General features: G+C 41.4%; 1 protein-coding gene across 1 annotated transcript; it reads left to right on the top strand.

The window, feature by feature from the left end:
- Positions 1–4114: 4114 nt before the first annotated feature.
- Positions 4115–17430, top strand: LOC107226026. The gene is made up of 7 exons (XM_015666699.2): positions 4115–4246; positions 10442–10688; positions 10783–10982; positions 11107–11310; positions 11401–11628; positions 12867–13330; positions 13787–17430. The coding sequence occupies exons 1-7, from the start codon at positions 4189–4191 to the stop codon at positions 15569–15571; spliced, it is 3186 nt and encodes a 1061-aa protein (XP_015522185.2). The 5' UTR covers positions 4115–4188; the 3' UTR covers positions 15572–17430.
- The last annotated feature ends 269 nt before the right edge of the window (positions 17431–17699 follow it).

Below are 17699 nucleotides of genomic sequence, written 5' to 3'. Positions count from 1 at the left end.
GTGACGAATCAACGAGACTAGATATATCTGTGGTAATGCTTTCGTTCAACTTTGGGGTTTTCGTTGGCAAAACACCGAGGCACGTAACTGAGACTCAACCAGCTATTCAACGACCTTTGACTCGCCTTGTAGCTTTCAGTGTCTTACAAACAAATAATATTATAAGCGCGTTAAAATGCAGAAGAGATTGTTAGTACTTAATGCAAAGTGGCAGCTACCTACCCCATTTGCAGTGAAAATCGTAAGTAGTCCGTACTTTCGGACGTGGTGAAACTATAAGCCTATGTCGCAATACGGACGGTAGAAAAGCGCAGACCGTAGAGGGGGTGTTGAGCAATTTTTAATTAATTGTAGGCCATACCCATAACCGTATGTAAATGCTATGGAAAATAATTAAGTGTTGCAATTACTGATTTTATCACCTGCAGGTGGAATGAAATTGCAATGAAAGGGCGTCGATACAGTTTCAAAGCTTATAACTCGTACGTATGCATATGCCTGTACATTTTAAATAGGCTCAAGTTCTAATTATAGTTATACGTTCTCCAAAAATGTTTATTTTAAATTTTCCAAGAGGATTGGTTAAAAATTATTATGTTCTTGTGGGTGAAACCGCCAAATCGTCCCTTGACATGCATTACTTTGGAGGATTGTCTCACCCCCTTAAAGTGTTTAATGGCAGATAAAAAGAAATACGTGTCGCTTAGTTTTTAGTCTACTATAACATATTACGAAAGAAATCAAATCGGAGAGATTGACCTGGGGTACAATCCTTGTTAGTCCTAACGAATTTTCGAGAAAAAATATATGTACCGATATGCATGAATTAAAGTCTGATCGATTCCTGACACGTCATGTAGAGAAGAGAAAGAACGCGAAGCCTCAGTCAAGGAAAATAATCGGAACAACGATTCTGTGCGAGTTATAAGAAGCAATTTATTTTAATGGTTCTGCAAATTGTATAGGGAAAGAATAACTTCGTTGGTATGCCACTGGCATAAGATCCGAAATACTTCCGTGATACATACCGATCTGCCATTAACGATTTGGTATTCAGCAAGTGTTTATCTATGACCGATGATAAGTAGGATGTATTCTGGTTCGCATGTGCATCTGACAAACGGTGACAAGTAATTTGATAATGTCAAATTTCATCACGTACGCAAAAACCATCTCAAGTTCTCATTAAACTTTGCAATTTCCGCACGGATTCCACAAATAACAATATAAATTATACCGACGTATGTAAACGCTTTTCCTCAACTTCTGTTGAAAAACATCCTAGCATATATGTATATTAAAGGATGTGACGGCTAGAATTCATCCGGCACGCAGCGTTAATAAAAATCGCGTGCAAGGCACCATTCGAATTTCAAATCGAGGAGAATTTATGTGTGTTATTCAATGGAAGAACGTCGCGTAACGTGACGAAAATGAATGTCAAAAGTATGATGAATACTGATTTAATTCGCGTAATTCAACGTGTCAAAAGATTTTATCCAACGGCGTGCAGGAGCATCCCGGAAGGCAACCTTTTTCCTGTTGTCCACGTAATCTCTCTAACGGATTCAACGTGCAATCTTACGTTTATACAGCCACGCCGCAGACGACAGTTTCTGCAGTTTAAAGCGATATTCGCACCTAAACAGGAATGATAATTATCGCCCGTAACATGCGGCGAGCACCATACGTAATATTTCCTGCAATAACGTTTCTCTATAATTGATGGATCAGCAAATTAAAGTTTCTGGTATCTACATGCATCGGAAAATGAAGCTGAAGCGATAATCGAACTTGAACTTCGCCATTCGCGTGTGAATAATGCATAAAATGTGTTTGTAACGGCATTCGCATTCGGCACGAAACTTTATGAGATGAAGAGATTATAACGTTAAAATCTTGGTAAATTGGAAAATCAGACAGTCGGTACTTTTACGTAATTCTATCGCGTGGCTTGGTTTGGCCTTATGAAAAACTGGATCGCGTCGTACAAAACCTACGCGCTTGTTGTGAGTCGCGATTAAAATTCACGTGTCAACAACCGGTTAATCTGCAGTATATGCGAGAGTGCCGAAAGTTTGAATCACCCGTCACTTAAATTGAACCGCCGCGCCGATCAGAATTATATATGTATAATGTACCAGGATGTAGGTATCGGTCTTATTTTTCTTTTTTCATCACCTATTTTTCTCTTTCTCTCGAAGGATGAAAGCAAAAGCTAAAAGAGTCCGGGAAGGCACGAGGCGATTGGTCGGCTACTACCGGGTTGACGTCATCTACCAATCAGCGATCAACTTTCAACTCTTGCTTTCATCTTTCTATACATATATAATGCGGTCGAAAGATGGACAACTACGACAAGTGAAACTCGCGCCTCCCCGCAAATCATTCCACGATTATTTTGCCCCATTATTCCTGAATGCTTCTTGACTATAAGTACCCATTCGCCTTTGGATGTGAGTTCAAAAGACAAACAAGACAACATCCGCGATTGACGTAAAGCATCGATATTAATTAAATGTCAATCAAAGAGAAACGAAGAAACCAAACAATTCGCAAACTTGATTTTTCCTCTAAAACGAATTGTCAACACCATGAACTACAAAAAAAAGTTGACTATATTGTAGTTATGCTCTTAACTATACGCATACGCACGCCGCACGTACGAGTAAATTTCACAAGCTGAATTCTTAGTTTTTAGGCTTTCGTTGAAGGTGAAATCATAACTGACCTATTCTTGCTGTCATTTAGTCCTGCGTGAAATAACTCTGGTCAACTAACAATACCTGAAAGTAATCATTACAGCCGAAAAGAAATTCCAGGCGTGTGAACGGCGGCCATGTTGAATTTCTTATTTCTTCCAGCATCTCAATTCCCGTGTCAAATACTTGTATGTTTGTTAGTTTTCTATCACCGCGCACCTGCGAGCATTAGGATTTAGAAAATAATTACTAGACTTCACATTCCATAAACATCTTTTCATTACCGAGAACGAGATCGTACAGTATCCAGCTCCATGCATATGTATGATTGTATTTTCGGCAAACTGGACACGGTTGACTGTTAAGGGAGCGCCTGGAATCTCTACCCCGGGACGGTGGCGTACTCGGCTTGTGAGCCCTGAGCAAAAGAGTTTGCCTCGTCAAGGTGGGAGTCAGTTCAGTTATAGTAGGCCACCAGGCTCGGGCCTCGTGAGCTCCCGCGGCAACGTTCGACTCCAGCAACTCTCTCTTTGCCGGATAAGGAGGCATAAGTGCAGCGCTCGGTGTGGCGAGTTTAGTTCGACCGGATCGTGGCCAGAGAATAAGATAGGTGAAAAAACCCGCGTTATATGGCCGTTGATCCGTTCTCCGGTACGTTTGATAAGGCCCTTCTTGTTAGGGGGCGATGCGGAAGAACCTGCAGTGCGTTGGTTCCGCGGTCCGAAGACATTGCAGCAGCGGAGTTTGTGCATAAATGTTTTACTCGTGCTCTCTTCGACAGCTGACTTCGATCACTAATGCCGCGTTTCGACTGCTGCAAGTGAACCGGAATACTGAAGAGATTAAATAATATAAACTGAGTGTAAACAATTTACTTTAAAACCCAAAGCGTACGATAATAACAAATATCAACGTGATCGGAACTAGTCGCTGCACCGGTATTTTAACATTGTGAATTATGCTTAAAAATAATTAATAAAGATTCGTCGAAATGCGATAATTTTACCGAATAAATGAAATTAATTTAATAATTCAAATAACGCAAAAAAAAACGATACATTACATGTTTATATGGCTGTGACAATAATTTCGAATCTCGAGTGTGGCCGCGTGGTGCGATAATTATAAAGTTCCTAAATTAGCTTCTGTGTTTACCTTTCGATAGAAGCCTACATGGTGTTGATTAACGCCACCGTGCACGAGGTTTGTCCACACTTGTCTGCGCCACCCGTGATAATTGACAGATCAATTTCAAATGTTATAAGATCGTGCGTTCGGGTACGCCGATAGAATACTGATAGCCGGTTCAAAACTCCAAAAGTCTCGAGCGGCGATAACCGCATGAGTAGATGGTATATCTATTTGTTAACAATATTTATTAACCGAGCTACCGAATCGATCACCGAGAATACACCTCCTGCATAAGATATGGAAGTTTAACTACTTGGATATAATAATCACTTTTTCACGAGTGCAAATACCTGCGATGATCGGCAAACTATTATTGGCCGGTTGGATACTTCAATGTCTTCGAGGTCTTCACGGTGCGTATTACAGCAATATATGATATATGTACATTTGTGTGTTATCATTTACGAATATTTGTTTCCTCTGATCAGTAGTCAATCATCGTGATTAAAATAAATCAAACGATTGAATATTTCAACGTTTAAAACAAGCAGGATTCATATTGCAACACGTACTTGCATCCAGGCCATTGATTGTAATTAACAAATTGTGCGCTCTTCCGGTTCTCACAGAATTTCAATTCTCACGTCAGGTTAGATGCAATCACTTGATTTTATAACGCAACTGACGCATATGAACGAGCCAACGTGTGCATGGACATAACAAATATTTCATAATATACCTATAATGTTTTTTCCATGTTTTGTTCACCTCTAGATGTTAAAATATTCTTAAATTACGGTTAATTATCTACTTAGAAATTTACTGCCGCAAGTGCTTGACCCCGTTGACTCAAGGCATCGTTTCAGTGTGATTTATAAAATATCGTAAAAATTTCGGACACTCGAACATGTATATATATATATATTTTTTTTTATATAGGCGTATGTACGCGCCTCCGTGTGTATTTGTATAAGAAAACTGAATCGTCATCCACGCCTCCTAGATCTGGTGAAATTATTTCTTTAGAAAGGCAAAGACTGGACCACAAATGAACCAAGGTAACTAACTCGCTCGAACACGCGCCAGCGAACCGGCTTAACTGAATTAAAAGGATCTAGGTTATCCCCGGCTGTATGTAGGTGTATACGTATATAACTCGTTCTAATCTGGATTTTGACCCTGCAGAGAGAGAACCGGTATCGGTCGAGCTGTTAAAGATCACATCACTCAAGTTTGTTAGACTTTATCCTATAGTAACGTGTGTAGGAGTACATGAAAATTGTTTTTCTCTTATCGCCAATTATTACAATATACATTTTACTTACTTTAACTCTCCGATACGAGAGACGGATGTAAAAAACATATTGATGCAGTTACGTAAGAATCGCTTGCGTAATGACCCATGAAATAAATTGCGTTGTGGGTGAATTTCATTCGCTCCAGGATACCTGTAAGATCTGTCTACAAGAGTCGAGCCGCGCCCTTCACATTGCAAGTGAAACATCCTGTATAAAAGTGTATGTACCATCCACATACATATACCTATGTACGTAATGCAGCGTTCCGATAAATGTCCGTCGCTTTCACTGTCCAGTGTCTAGCTGGAGGGGAAGACCACTCAATGTTCATGTACACAGTTCATTATACATCTGTATTATACTTCCACGATGCGGCGAGTTCACTGCAATGGAATTTCCAGGGTTGAAAGAATTTCCCATGTCAAAAAAAAACCCGGTCTCTTATGCAGCTGGAACCAGGTCAACTTCTGGAGTTGAAAAACGTTGAAGAAAACGGTGAAGAGAGAATCGGAGTACGTTTTTCTCGCTGAAACTTGTATACTTCCAATACTCGTCCATCGCTCATTGTCAACCTGTAAAAAAGCAGAGAAATTTAATTACTGCATTTTCAGACTATCGGGACCGAAATCTTTACGGTTGTAGTAATCCTTCACGCCATGGGAATTCGGACTGTCTCTGTAACTTACGTAAGGATAACTTTAACTAAAGCTACCCAGTCAAAGCGTGACGTGCCGTACAGTAGTTCGTCAGCTCCGCATTGTCCCGAGTAGATTTACTTTAATTTGCCAATTTTATTGTCCCTCGGTGCGTACTCGTTAACTACGTTTCCTTTTTATCTCAAGGACAAAGGATGTGACAGTACTCTGCGTAAATACAATTCATGTACCTACACCTACCTACTGGGGTGGGTGTGTGGGCGGGCAACGCAATCAGTGAGAGGCGAACGCCTGCAGACGAACCATTCTCGGTTCATGCTTTGACGACTGTGGAGGGAGCTATGTGAAAACTGAACAATTTGACGTTCGTGAAACTCCCTATTTTCGTCAAATACACGAAGGTAACGCGTGATCGTGAGCCTTTAAAATCCAGGAAGCATAAATTCAACTTCTCTCAAAGGTCACTAGGTCTTACGATTGCAGCCGTTACGAGTACAGTTAATAATCACTGAGTCGTACCGACTCAATTCGCGACGGTAGGTAAGTTCATCGTGAATTTATGCTTCGCGGGTTTTACGTACAGTATACCTGGCCACCCAGTACGTGATCGACGGATCGCGAATCTTGCGTGCAGAGACCGGTCCCGATTTCCAAATACTCGGAATCGCGCTGCTAAAGCACTGACTCTTACTACCGAAATCACCCATTGACGATTCTTCGTTATAAGTTTATTATACACGGGATAGTGACTCCATCAGTGTGTCGAAATTTTTGTAATCCTCGATGCGATTCTGCAGTTGCGAGTGACGCTGACTGTCAAATCGCAATCTCTCGCTGTAGAAACCGTTGAGCATTTGTATAATCAGCGGAATTTCTTCACCGATGATTGATTAGCGGAATGATTTATTTATAGTCGTCATATTGCCCTTATAATTATTCAAAACTGTCGGTTTAATGCAGTTAGCTGCGATAGCGTGTTTTGAATAATTATAAGGACATAGATATATATATATATATATTGCAACTTTCAAATCCACATACCGCAGACGAGAATATTATTGGATACTTTGAATAGAAACCAGCTGCAAGTGTTGAATGCATTCATTACTTTACTTAGCGAATAAATAAATTTTGAAGAGTTACGAGCCGTTTCTCTTATGGTACGAATGTATCCACTTTTAGGCTCATCGAACACTTCGAATAAGATTACAGGTGAAGTGTCTCTGTGACCAACATAGAGCCTTAACTGCGACGAGAAAACGTTGAAGCTTTCAAATTTTTAGATTAAATCAACAAAAGTTATACAGTTTTCAAACTATCGAATGACCTCATGTACATACGTGGCGGACGTTAAACCAATCAGAAAGTGTGACAGTGATGCTCATACCTTGCAGTAACCAGCTACTGGAATTGCATGGTGATCAAATGACTCCACCTAACTAAAATGCGACACTGATTTGCATGATTTTTCCAATCTTTCGAACATCAGATGCTGTCCAATTCACTTACGAGCACTTGAACCTCATTGGGAATGGCTTGAAATGATCCAGAACATCCAGTAATCGGTAGATGACAATCACGACTGTGCTGTAATCGCGACGTCACCAATCACAAGCAAATAGCTGTAGAACATTCTCGAAGATTGACAGGAAGGGATATTGAGATGTTGAATTTGAATTTAAAATTAGGAACAGTATAGGTATGATGAGGTTTGAAAGAACAGTAGCTATAGAATTTTTGAGAGCGTATAGTTCACTGCATTCAATGCGGAACATCGATTCACGAAGAATAGGAAGCGTAGAAATAGAGACAATTTGATACGCAGCAAGTGACGACCTATTTCTCACGGGTCGAATATGAAAACAAGATTGGGATGAAAAGCCAAAGAAAATGGCGATGTAGACTGTTGAGGTTAACATCAAAAGACTCCGCTCATCGCGTACCGCAATGAGTTTATTGGATATACGGGTTACTCTGACCACGTGCGCGGCTGCTTGTGCCTGTATTAGAATAACATTAACCTCAGGAGAAGCACTTCTCATTGTATTCTCATACCTGTAGTCTAAGCCTCAGACTAACGAAGTTCATTGATCCTGGACAACGAAAACTGTGTCAGTAGTCATCGCACAGACACTTTTAGAACTAATCATGCCTCTAGTAACCGTCTCCCCGTTAGCTTAATACATTCTCCTGTGACATAACTTATATGGAAGATAAAAGGGGTCGTCAGTTATTGTCTGTTAATGACGACATGTCCTCGAATTGAGAAAAGAAATTGCACACTACATGCATTACGAGGATACTGGACTTGTGCAATATTCAAGATATACCGGGTTATTTTCGTGATGCGCCATTCAGGAACCCCTAATTATAAGCAAATCAGGGTACAAGTCCACTCTGAGCAGCTCCGAGCACGGAGCCTAGATATAAAGAGAACAATCATGGTGGGCGTTTGGCTTTTATTTACGGCCAGAAAAAAACGAGCAAGACCATTTTCTCGCAATGTCTACCAAGGTAACGCTGGTGACGTTAATGTCAGGTTCATGGCGTCCGTTTGTTATTGTTTGTAACGCGTGGTCACGGCATTCCCCTTCTTAAATTTAAAAAACCAGACATTAGCAACTCTAGCAACTCTATTGTAGAAAGATTTTACTACAAATTTTCGGTCGTTTCTTATACATTACGATCGTTCTCCTTATACCTGGGCTCCGTGACTCCGAGTTTCACCAGGGCAACATCAGTCGCGTGCTAACAAAATAAAAGAACATCGGAGCTGCTCAGATGGACTTGTACCTTGATTTGCCTACAGTTAGGGGCCCCTAAGGGTGCATCACGAAAATTACCCGGTATATGCACTTTCTACGCAATAACTGTATGATATTTGAACATCAAATCAGAATTCTCAATTTTCGCACGATACTGTAGTATGCATATAAATGGTGGTTGAATTCAACGAAAAAGCCTGCACATTGCATATGCGAGAAAGGGTGCGTTCCGAAATTAGCTAACAGTGCTAAAAAATTCCCTAGGACAGAGACAGAGCTACCCACGAACTCGGCGGCGCAAAAGAGATAAAGGATTGTCAACAGCACTGGGAGCTAACTAATACCGGAACGCATCCTAAATATAGCTACAATATGGTTATACCTAGATTGTTTTGAATAGCGCAATGCAATGCAAGTTAATGAACTGAGTCAAGCTTGTTTGTCGAGGAGGTGTATAATGGGAGGCGGGCTTACGCATAGCTGCTTATTGTTAGAGATTCGTTGTTCTTCTCTCTCGTTGTTCTCGTAAGAGAGTAGGTAATTGGTTCGCGCGACAGGTGTCCAAGTTGACCGGAGATGTACCGTTGGATTTGTCGGGGACGAGAACCCGCACAATTCTTGAGTGCCTACCGCGTTCCGCGTCACTCACTTGCGCAAGCACATTGTCTCGTACCGTTGTTTCTGGAGCCCAACCGCGGCCTGACCTCCTGCCCAACTCTCATCCGTTTCGATCGTCATCAACTCACCTAGTTTACCCCTACTTTTCGTCCCCCGTCAACCCGAATCCATATCAATGCCTCCAATTTATTTATCCGATACTTCCGTCCCATCATCATTATCGCAAATTACAGAAAATATTCATACACGCCTCGTCGCTTAACGTGCAGAAAAATTAACGCGGTCAAATCACAGTTCAACGAATCAATCGATCGTCAAAATATTTGTCCGTTATTCAGGTCAAGATTTTACAACGATACTTACTGTCGCATAATTGTACCTATTAGGTGGTTTATGAAGGACATAAAATTATAGTACTATACCATTTTTATAATTTTTAAAAGTTTATTTTTATGCTTAATTCAGGCATACAGGAATCAGCCGTTTCAATGACACATTCTTGTACAAGACGACGGTATATTTTGCAGATTATTTGCAGGACGTTAAAACTGGTGTAGCTGGTCAGGCAGCACTTACGTATTGCCTATTGAGTAATGGTTGAAACTCAGATATTTCTTACGATGATATGACGGAACGCGGTGTTTTACCGAGCATAACTCCTCAAATCGGTATAACTTACACTGGTATCCATATGTACTGTGTAGGTTGATGTACTTGCGAATTTATTGTATGCGTAAAGTGCCTTCGAACAAATTGACAATTTCGGAGATAAACGAAATGGGTGAGAAATAGCATGTGAAAATTTTACAACCAGCTGTACTGCGAATGACTCAATCCGCTCTGAATAATCACAGATCTGCAGATGAGCGTTGAAGACTACAATCACAACAGAGAGACAGTACAGTCCGTATACAACAATGTGACGTTATCCAGATCATGAACGAACAGCTTACCGTTACTCATTTATCGTTCATTTAAAGGTATATAGAACAGACCAGTTGCAGCATTCCATTCGCATTCTTTTAATAACAAGTAACCCCTCACCGATCATGCAGATTGCGACCGTAATGTGGATAACAAATCATCAGCAAGGCTAGTGAAGGTCTATTCAGTTATATAATAGCGAATTGAGCATTAATTTTTACAAATTATGAATAAAAATCCTGCACATAATGAGGATAAACAACTAAAAATTACCTGTTAGACTTCTGCAAGGACCTCACAATCATCATGACCACTTGTATAAATGAGAAAATGTTGCATCTGTCTAGGAGATCTAGCGACGCGTGCGAAGTGGCCCACGGCCCTGGAAGAGGCATACGACGAACGAAACGACCGCGAGATATTCCAGGCAGTGGTACAATCGATGCGGGAATGGGAGGCACACAAGAAGCACAACCGTCGATTGAAGCGGGACGTCTCCAGGGTTTGCTACGAGGATGTGGGCTGCTTCGAAGACACAGGACCATTCGGTTATCTGGAAATGTTGCCGTCGCCTCCCAAGGACGTCGGAACCAGGTACGCCCGCTAACGATAAGACCGATATAGTCTCACAGTGTATTCGCCATAAGAACATGCATGGTTATATCGATGAAGGATTTTTCTTCGACAGATTTTTGGTATACGGTAGCAGAAAGGCGAGATCCATCCCGATGGATGTTCCCGCTGAAGAGATAGCCGACAAGGCGTTCCAGGCCATCGACTCCGAACTCCCAACCAAAGTCATTGTCCATGGTTTCGGCTCCAGCTGTGACCACGTATGGGTATACGAAATGAGGTCTGCTCTCATGTCCGTTCACGAATGTAACATAGGTGAGAGAGAAGATGGATGATTAGTATTAGAGAAGGGTAATTAGCGGCGATGCTCACCACTAAAAAACTTCGTGCTTACTCAACTTCACGTTGTTTCTTTCTTTTTTTTTTTTTGCCCTTGCAGTATGTGTAGACTGGGGTCCAGGTAGTGCTGTGCCAAACTACGTAAGAGCCGCCGCAAACACGCGGCTCGTTGGTCGTCAGCTCGCGAAGTTGGTGCGCCAGCTCAACGTTCCATTGGAACGTGTCCACCTGATCGGTTTCAGCCTGGGAGCTCACGTAGCCGGCTTCGCTGGAGCAGAACTAGGCAATGTTTCTCGGATCACGGGTAAGTTTCATGGTACCAGGCCGTTCACGCCAAGGATTTCGTAAGTCTCGCGTTCCTGACCGACCAAATGTTACTTCGGTCTTCGCACAGGCCTCGATCCGGCCGGGCCCCTCTTCGAGGCCCAGGATCCAAGGGCCAGACTCGATGCCACTGATGCCAGCTTCGTAGACGTAATTCACAGCAACGGTGAGCAACTTATACTCGGTGGATTGGGATCATGGCAGCCGATGGGCGACGTGGACTTCTACCCTAATGGCGGCCGGATGCAGACAGGATGCTCTAACCTCTTTCTGGGCGCCGTTTCCGATATCATTTGGTGTAAGATATTCTCATTGTGTTTTTGCCGTCATTGACCATCAGTTTTCATCCACATTTTGCCTTCTTGAAATAACGAGACGCTGGGAGATTTTCCCAAGAAATAATAATGTTTCCCGCAGAACGTTGTGCACAATTTTCGGATATATCATATAGAATTTCGATCCTCAATGCGGTTTCTTATACTTGCAAATCACACAGCGTGCAAACAGTATATTGGTCAATCGAATATGATATCTGGATATACATAGGTATGTATGTATAATGTGCAGTGTACATTATACTTCTTGCTCCATAATGAGGACAGGTGACATGAAACGAAACGTAAAAAAAAAAAAAAAAAAAATTGGGATGCCGTTCAGAGAATCGATTTACCTTTTTGTCGCCTATACTTGAGAGGATTATTGTAACTTGAGTACTTTTTCGTGTAGCGGAACTCAAGGAGTTTGAGATTACTGTGCCACGGTCGCGTGTGGCAACACCTGTGACTGCTTCTTTACACATTCACGAATAGAAACTGCAGAGCCGCAAAGTATACTTTGCGAAATTATTCAAACAGATTTTTTTACTCATCTATTCAAGTCATGTATCCACTTCTTATTATCTTCCAAATTAGACCGTGTGCTGCGTAAGTGAATACGCTATGTACCAATTGTGTTGTAACGCGGTCAAATTTACACCGTTCGTGGCAACTGACATACCTTTTGCATGTGTGATTATTTTACTTTTGTTATGCGAAAATTTAATGTAGTTTATAGAGAAATCTGACAATGAGACGTGTGCACACTGCACGTGTATCAGCACCAGATGATAATACGAGCATTGTGTCCGTCTTATAAACAATCGTTTGAACAACCCAATGACTGACTACTACCAATGAATAACAGACGATATTCACGGTACGAGAGGTCACAATCTTTGATGAAAGTCAGCGCAGTGGCCTCAAATAGTAAACAAAACCCCATACAATGCGGCGTCTCGAATAGACCCAGACACCGTGATATTGTCTATGTGGAGCGTGTCATTCAAGACAGCATGTATAATGATGGAGTAATAATTGTTTCTGAGGAAGTCACGGCGAACTATACATAGGTATAGTACATCGTACCTATGTGTGCAACAACAAAGCAGCGCGTTATAAATATTCATCCCTGCGCAATCAGCCTCTTCGTCGCCATTCATCGTATGCGATAATAGCAATTTCTATATCCTGACTTTATTTTCTTTTAAACCACACACAGCCAGCGCAGTGGAGGGAAGATCGTTGTGCAACCACAGACGAGCGTACAAGCTCTTCACAGACTCTGTGAGCCCCCGATGTCGGTTTCCGGCATTTCCCTGCGACCATGGCTACGACGGTCTTATCCGCGGCGATTGCTTCCCTTGCGGAGTAAACGGCGCTGAAAAGCCGTGCGGGGACATGGGATATTACAGCGACGAGTCGACTGCCCGTGGCCAGCTGTACTTGGTCACTAGAGACGAGGAACCCTTCTGCGCACATCAGTATCAGATCAAGCTGTACAACAGCCGAGGGGAAAGACCAGCGAGAAGTTATGGAAAGCTTCAAATTTCTCTCATCGGTCAGGGCGCCCTTAACGAAACGTTCACCATGACTCGTAAGGACGATGAAGAGCTTCTGATCGGGGCAATTCTTCAGAAGATCGTCGTTCCTCACCCAGCCGTTTCCGATTTGGAAGCCATAGAGGTAAGGCGATGGTTTTTTTTTCTTGCATGTTCTTCCGCGACTGCTGTTACACAGTTCGCAAAAATCTTCATGAATTTTTCACAAGTGATTGAGTATTAAAGCTGGATTTAATGGAGCACTTGAACGTTTTTCACTTACATTAGCAGTAATGTAAGCGTTGGCATTCGCAAGCCAACTAACCGTGTAACGACTAATTGTGAGGTAGTTGAAAATCAGTGAGAGTAAATTGTTCCTTTATTATCGCTCCGCAGTTATCACGCGGAATTACACCACCTGACAAACACCGCAAAACTTTCTAACAACCACAATGTCGATTATATAAATTTCATACCGCGTCATTTCAATTTCTACTAACAAATTCGAGTTTAATTTAGCAAAAATTACGCGAAACTCGTGAAATGAGTAGAACGTTTCTGTACATGAAAATAATTCTCTTTCCTCGTTTATCAACTCCAGGTAAAATACACGGCGTACAGTGGTTGGATATCTTCCGGTCTGGTCTCCTGGAGCATAGACAAGGTGTCGATAATCGACAGTTTCGGGAACAGTCTTTCGGTCTGCAGGCGAGGTTTGATATTAGAATCGAACCATCCGGTATACTTGCCGTTGTACCCAGGGGAATGCAACATCCCGGCGGAGCCGGAAACTACGGCGATACCGCAGACGACTCCTTACGGAGATCAGCAGTTTGCCCATGAGAAAAAGGGAGGGATCGGGCCCTTCACAAAGGATCAAAACTTTGAGAAAGACGGATTTCTGGCCGAGGTTATCAGCGAAGAGATGCAAACCCGACCGCAGAAGGGGCTGGGTCCCTTCACCAAGGATCAAAACCCGAAGCCCTTCGACAAGGAGGCCTTCACGCGTCAGGATATCTTCAGCAACGCTAAGAAAGTCTTCGGCAATGATATAGCTTCGTCAGAGAGCTCATCTCAGACGGCGAACCCGTGGACTGTGGCCGACCTCGCTGACGGGGACTCGAATTCCCTAGAAAATGTTGAGGTGGAAAGCGGTCGAGGTTTCTCGGAGAGCACGTCTCTGCAAGTCGCCTTGACGGCCACGAACAGCCCGAGATCGTTGGAGCAACCGACCACGAATTTATACAGTGAAATACGCGAACCGGTGCTGAAGCTCTTCGGCAAGGAGAGCGGAAGGTCGTTGAAACTGCCGGAAATAACGGAACCGATACTGCGCCCGCGACCGGCGAGACAGAACGAGAAAAGCAACGGAATCCGGCGCAGCGGGAGGGGAAAGCTGCCCTCGGATCCGGTCAAGGACACAGCTTCGAGAAGTTTCACGGTTCAATTTCTCCCGGAAAGATTGGCGGGGATCTTGGCTCACGCCGAGAGGTACGCAAGGCAGACACTGCTGCCTCTGATATCCCAGTACACTCCCAGCTTTGTAGGTGGACCGAGGTACAATCAGCCGACTTACTTCCCGCCGTTGGGTGACATCGTTAACGAACGTTTAGAGGACTCGAACTCCAGGGAAATCGTGAATTCCGAACAGAATTCCTCGTCGGTTGAGAATGACTCGTACGAAGAAGAAGACTCATCAAGGGTGGACAATTCCAGGATTGGAAAGACGCTGGAAGCCGAGGAGGTGATTTTCGGTAGCAGCCGCGACAGTCAGAGTTACTCGGATGAGTTGACTTCGGTCCCCGCAAAGACCGAAATGGACCAAAGAGTTGAGAGCCTGAAAGTCGTAGCCAATCTCACAGAGGATAGACCGGAAAACGCGACGTCTGGTAGCCAAGAGACGGGGGGCAGTTGGCTGACCGAAGATGGTACCGCCTGGTCCAAGGAAGATGCCGGGGCTGGACCAGAGACGAAGATCGATGACTGGGTACCAATAGTGCCAGCGGACAAGGAAGTGCTGGAGAAACCAGCAGTCGGTGTGACGCCGCCCGTGATAGACGGTAAAGACGACCGGAAGTTCATTCCTCTTATTGACTTCGCTAACCCTGACGAGTACTTTGTCTCCTCGACATCAAAGAGCGTCGGCGACGTTGCGAAGAACTCAACGGCGGAAGACGAGCGTCTCAACGACTCTACGACGATCCAAACTTCGTCACACATCCAGAAGATACCCGCCAGGAGCAACGACCTCAAAGAGGCAAAAACAACACCAAAGTCTGTTATAAACACAGTATTTCCGTACATTTATGAGAGGAAAAATGATCCCAGGACAAGGTACATACCGCTTCTTCCTGAGGAAGATATGCGGCCTTCCGGTCTCGGATAATTTTTAACACTTGATAATCAGGATGTCTGTGGACACTGGTTGAAAAATTCCAGACATCCTGCACTGCTTCCAGGCTAATAAGTAAAGATTATTCAAAGTCATTCCAAGTCTATGTTCTCTTATTCTGAAGTTTTGATTTCGTTACAGGAGTTAAGGCTATAGGTATATATGTATATTTGGTTATAAATATATAATCAAATGTTCATTTTGGTTGAATTTTTCGACGATCATACGTTAAAGAAAATTAGATGTCACGAGTAAACCTTTCATTTCGGTGCATGATCAATAAGTTATTACGGAGTAAAGAATAAAGCAAAATTGACTTATATTCTTAATTTTATATTGCATATTGCGACTTTATAATGCAGGCAGTATGTTTACTGCCACCAGACTGCGTTTTCCGATATGGTCAATCCCCATGGTATGGTAATGTGTAAAGCGATTTTATTAGATCCTTGGTAGGAATAAACTGGTTTCTAGAAGGTGTACATATATTATATTCGATAGAAAATGTATACGAACAAACTTGGCAGTCCAAAATACATAAAATCACCAATTGGCTTTTTCAAAGGTCTTGTAGACAATCCATATTAAACGTTCACTAGCGATTATGCAGTCAGTAGAAGCGCTCGTTACGAACTTGCATTTTGTGGTTATCGATTATCATTACATTACAAGTCGTTTTAATTGTTAAATTTCATCACCACGACATTTTCTTACTTTTTTCCAAATGTTAATCCGTTTTATGTAAATATATATACACACATATCTGTGTGTGCGCGTGAAGAATTCGGCTGTGATAAGCAGCCAGTAGAAAATAGCGGAATAAAGTTACTGTATAAAAGGCTCTTATAAAAAATTGTAGGTAAAAATTACGAGAGCTCTTATTTTTATTTTTGTATGTATATATGAATCTTTATAGTATATATTATATAATAGTTTTACGGAAAATCATCACTTTAAGTTTACGAAATCAATTTTGTTGTTGCTGTTATTATTATGATTATTTTTTGAGTTGTAATTTTTATTTTCGCTTGTTTATTTATATTTATCATTCAATATATTATATTCCTAAAACGCGTTACGTTAAATTTTGATTTAATGTCCTATACATATAATAGCATAATTCACATACATAATTTAATACGCTATCATTATTACCATAATTGTTATTAAAGGGCGAGCCATGTTAAACGTTGCCGTTAGTGTATTTAATATATTTATCTACACATATGAATTAAACATACTTCGATCTACGCAAAGGCTGTCAAGTAATTTAAAACCTAATGAAAAATCAAGAAATCCCCACGTACGTAATCATCTTAAAGGAACTTACGGAATTACAATATAACTTAATTACAATTAAATATTATTTTAACGTAGTGAATGACGATGGATGTAGGATATTGTATATACCTGTATTATAAATTACCGCAATCCGCTGAAGAATGAAGTATAAGGTCCATATGTTTTAGTTCTTTGCATTTTATTTTTATTTATTGTTTTCGAGTTTTTCACTATACAAAGAAATATCAAGTTACGTTTAAATACGACAAGAGTCAGGTGTGTATGGAAGAAGAAATGATTTGTTATTATTATAAATTTAACTCCCCCTCTCCCTTCCCGCCCAAAATCAATTTTCTCTTTTTCTCATTGTTTGTATAATCTATGTCTGCTTTTACGTAAAATAAATATTTATATATGTATATTTATTTATATATATATTTTTCTTCTATTCAATCTTCCTAAAATGTTCTCGTCACGCTGTGCAGTTTAGAATATCTTTACGATGAGTAGATTATGAAATTTAGTCCTGGATATGACCTTCTTCGTGATATGTTCTTTTGTATGAATGGTTTCAACTCAATGTAATTGAATGTATAATCAACGAGCGATCCGTAAATAGAAGATTTTTTTCGCCCAATTATTAGCAGTTCATGAATTGAGGGTTTAACTTTTTTTAAATTTCAAATATTGTTTTCAAATTTTCTGTCCTTGCAGACGAACTCACTCATGGATAGTTATTGAAAAATTACTTATCATACAGTCTTATTACGTGCGGAGCATAACACTCGCTTTCAAAAATATATTTAAAATTTATATTGGTTTAACTTCACTTCACTGATTA

The sequence above is a fragment of the Neodiprion lecontei genome, chromosome 4 (assembly GCF_021901455.1).
Source record: "Neodiprion lecontei isolate iyNeoLeco1 chromosome 4, iyNeoLeco1.1, whole genome shotgun sequence".
Lineage (NCBI taxonomy): Eukaryota > Metazoa > Arthropoda > Insecta > Hymenoptera > Diprionidae > Neodiprion > Neodiprion lecontei.
This window is presented reverse-complemented; position numbering and strand designations above follow the sequence as displayed.

Coding starts and splice junctions, on each gene's coding strand:
- LOC107226026 (XM_015666699.2), top strand. CDS start 4,189: ATGATCGGCAAACTATTATTGGCCGGTTGGATACTTCAATGTCTTCGA. Junction 11,311..11,400: donor CAATGTTTCTCGGATCACGG/GTAAGTTTCATG, acceptor GTCTTCGCACAG/GCCTCGATCCGGCCGGGCCC. Junction 11,629..12,866: donor CGTTTCCGATATCATTTGGT/GTAAGATATTCT, acceptor AACCACACACAG/CCAGCGCAGTGGAGGGAAGA.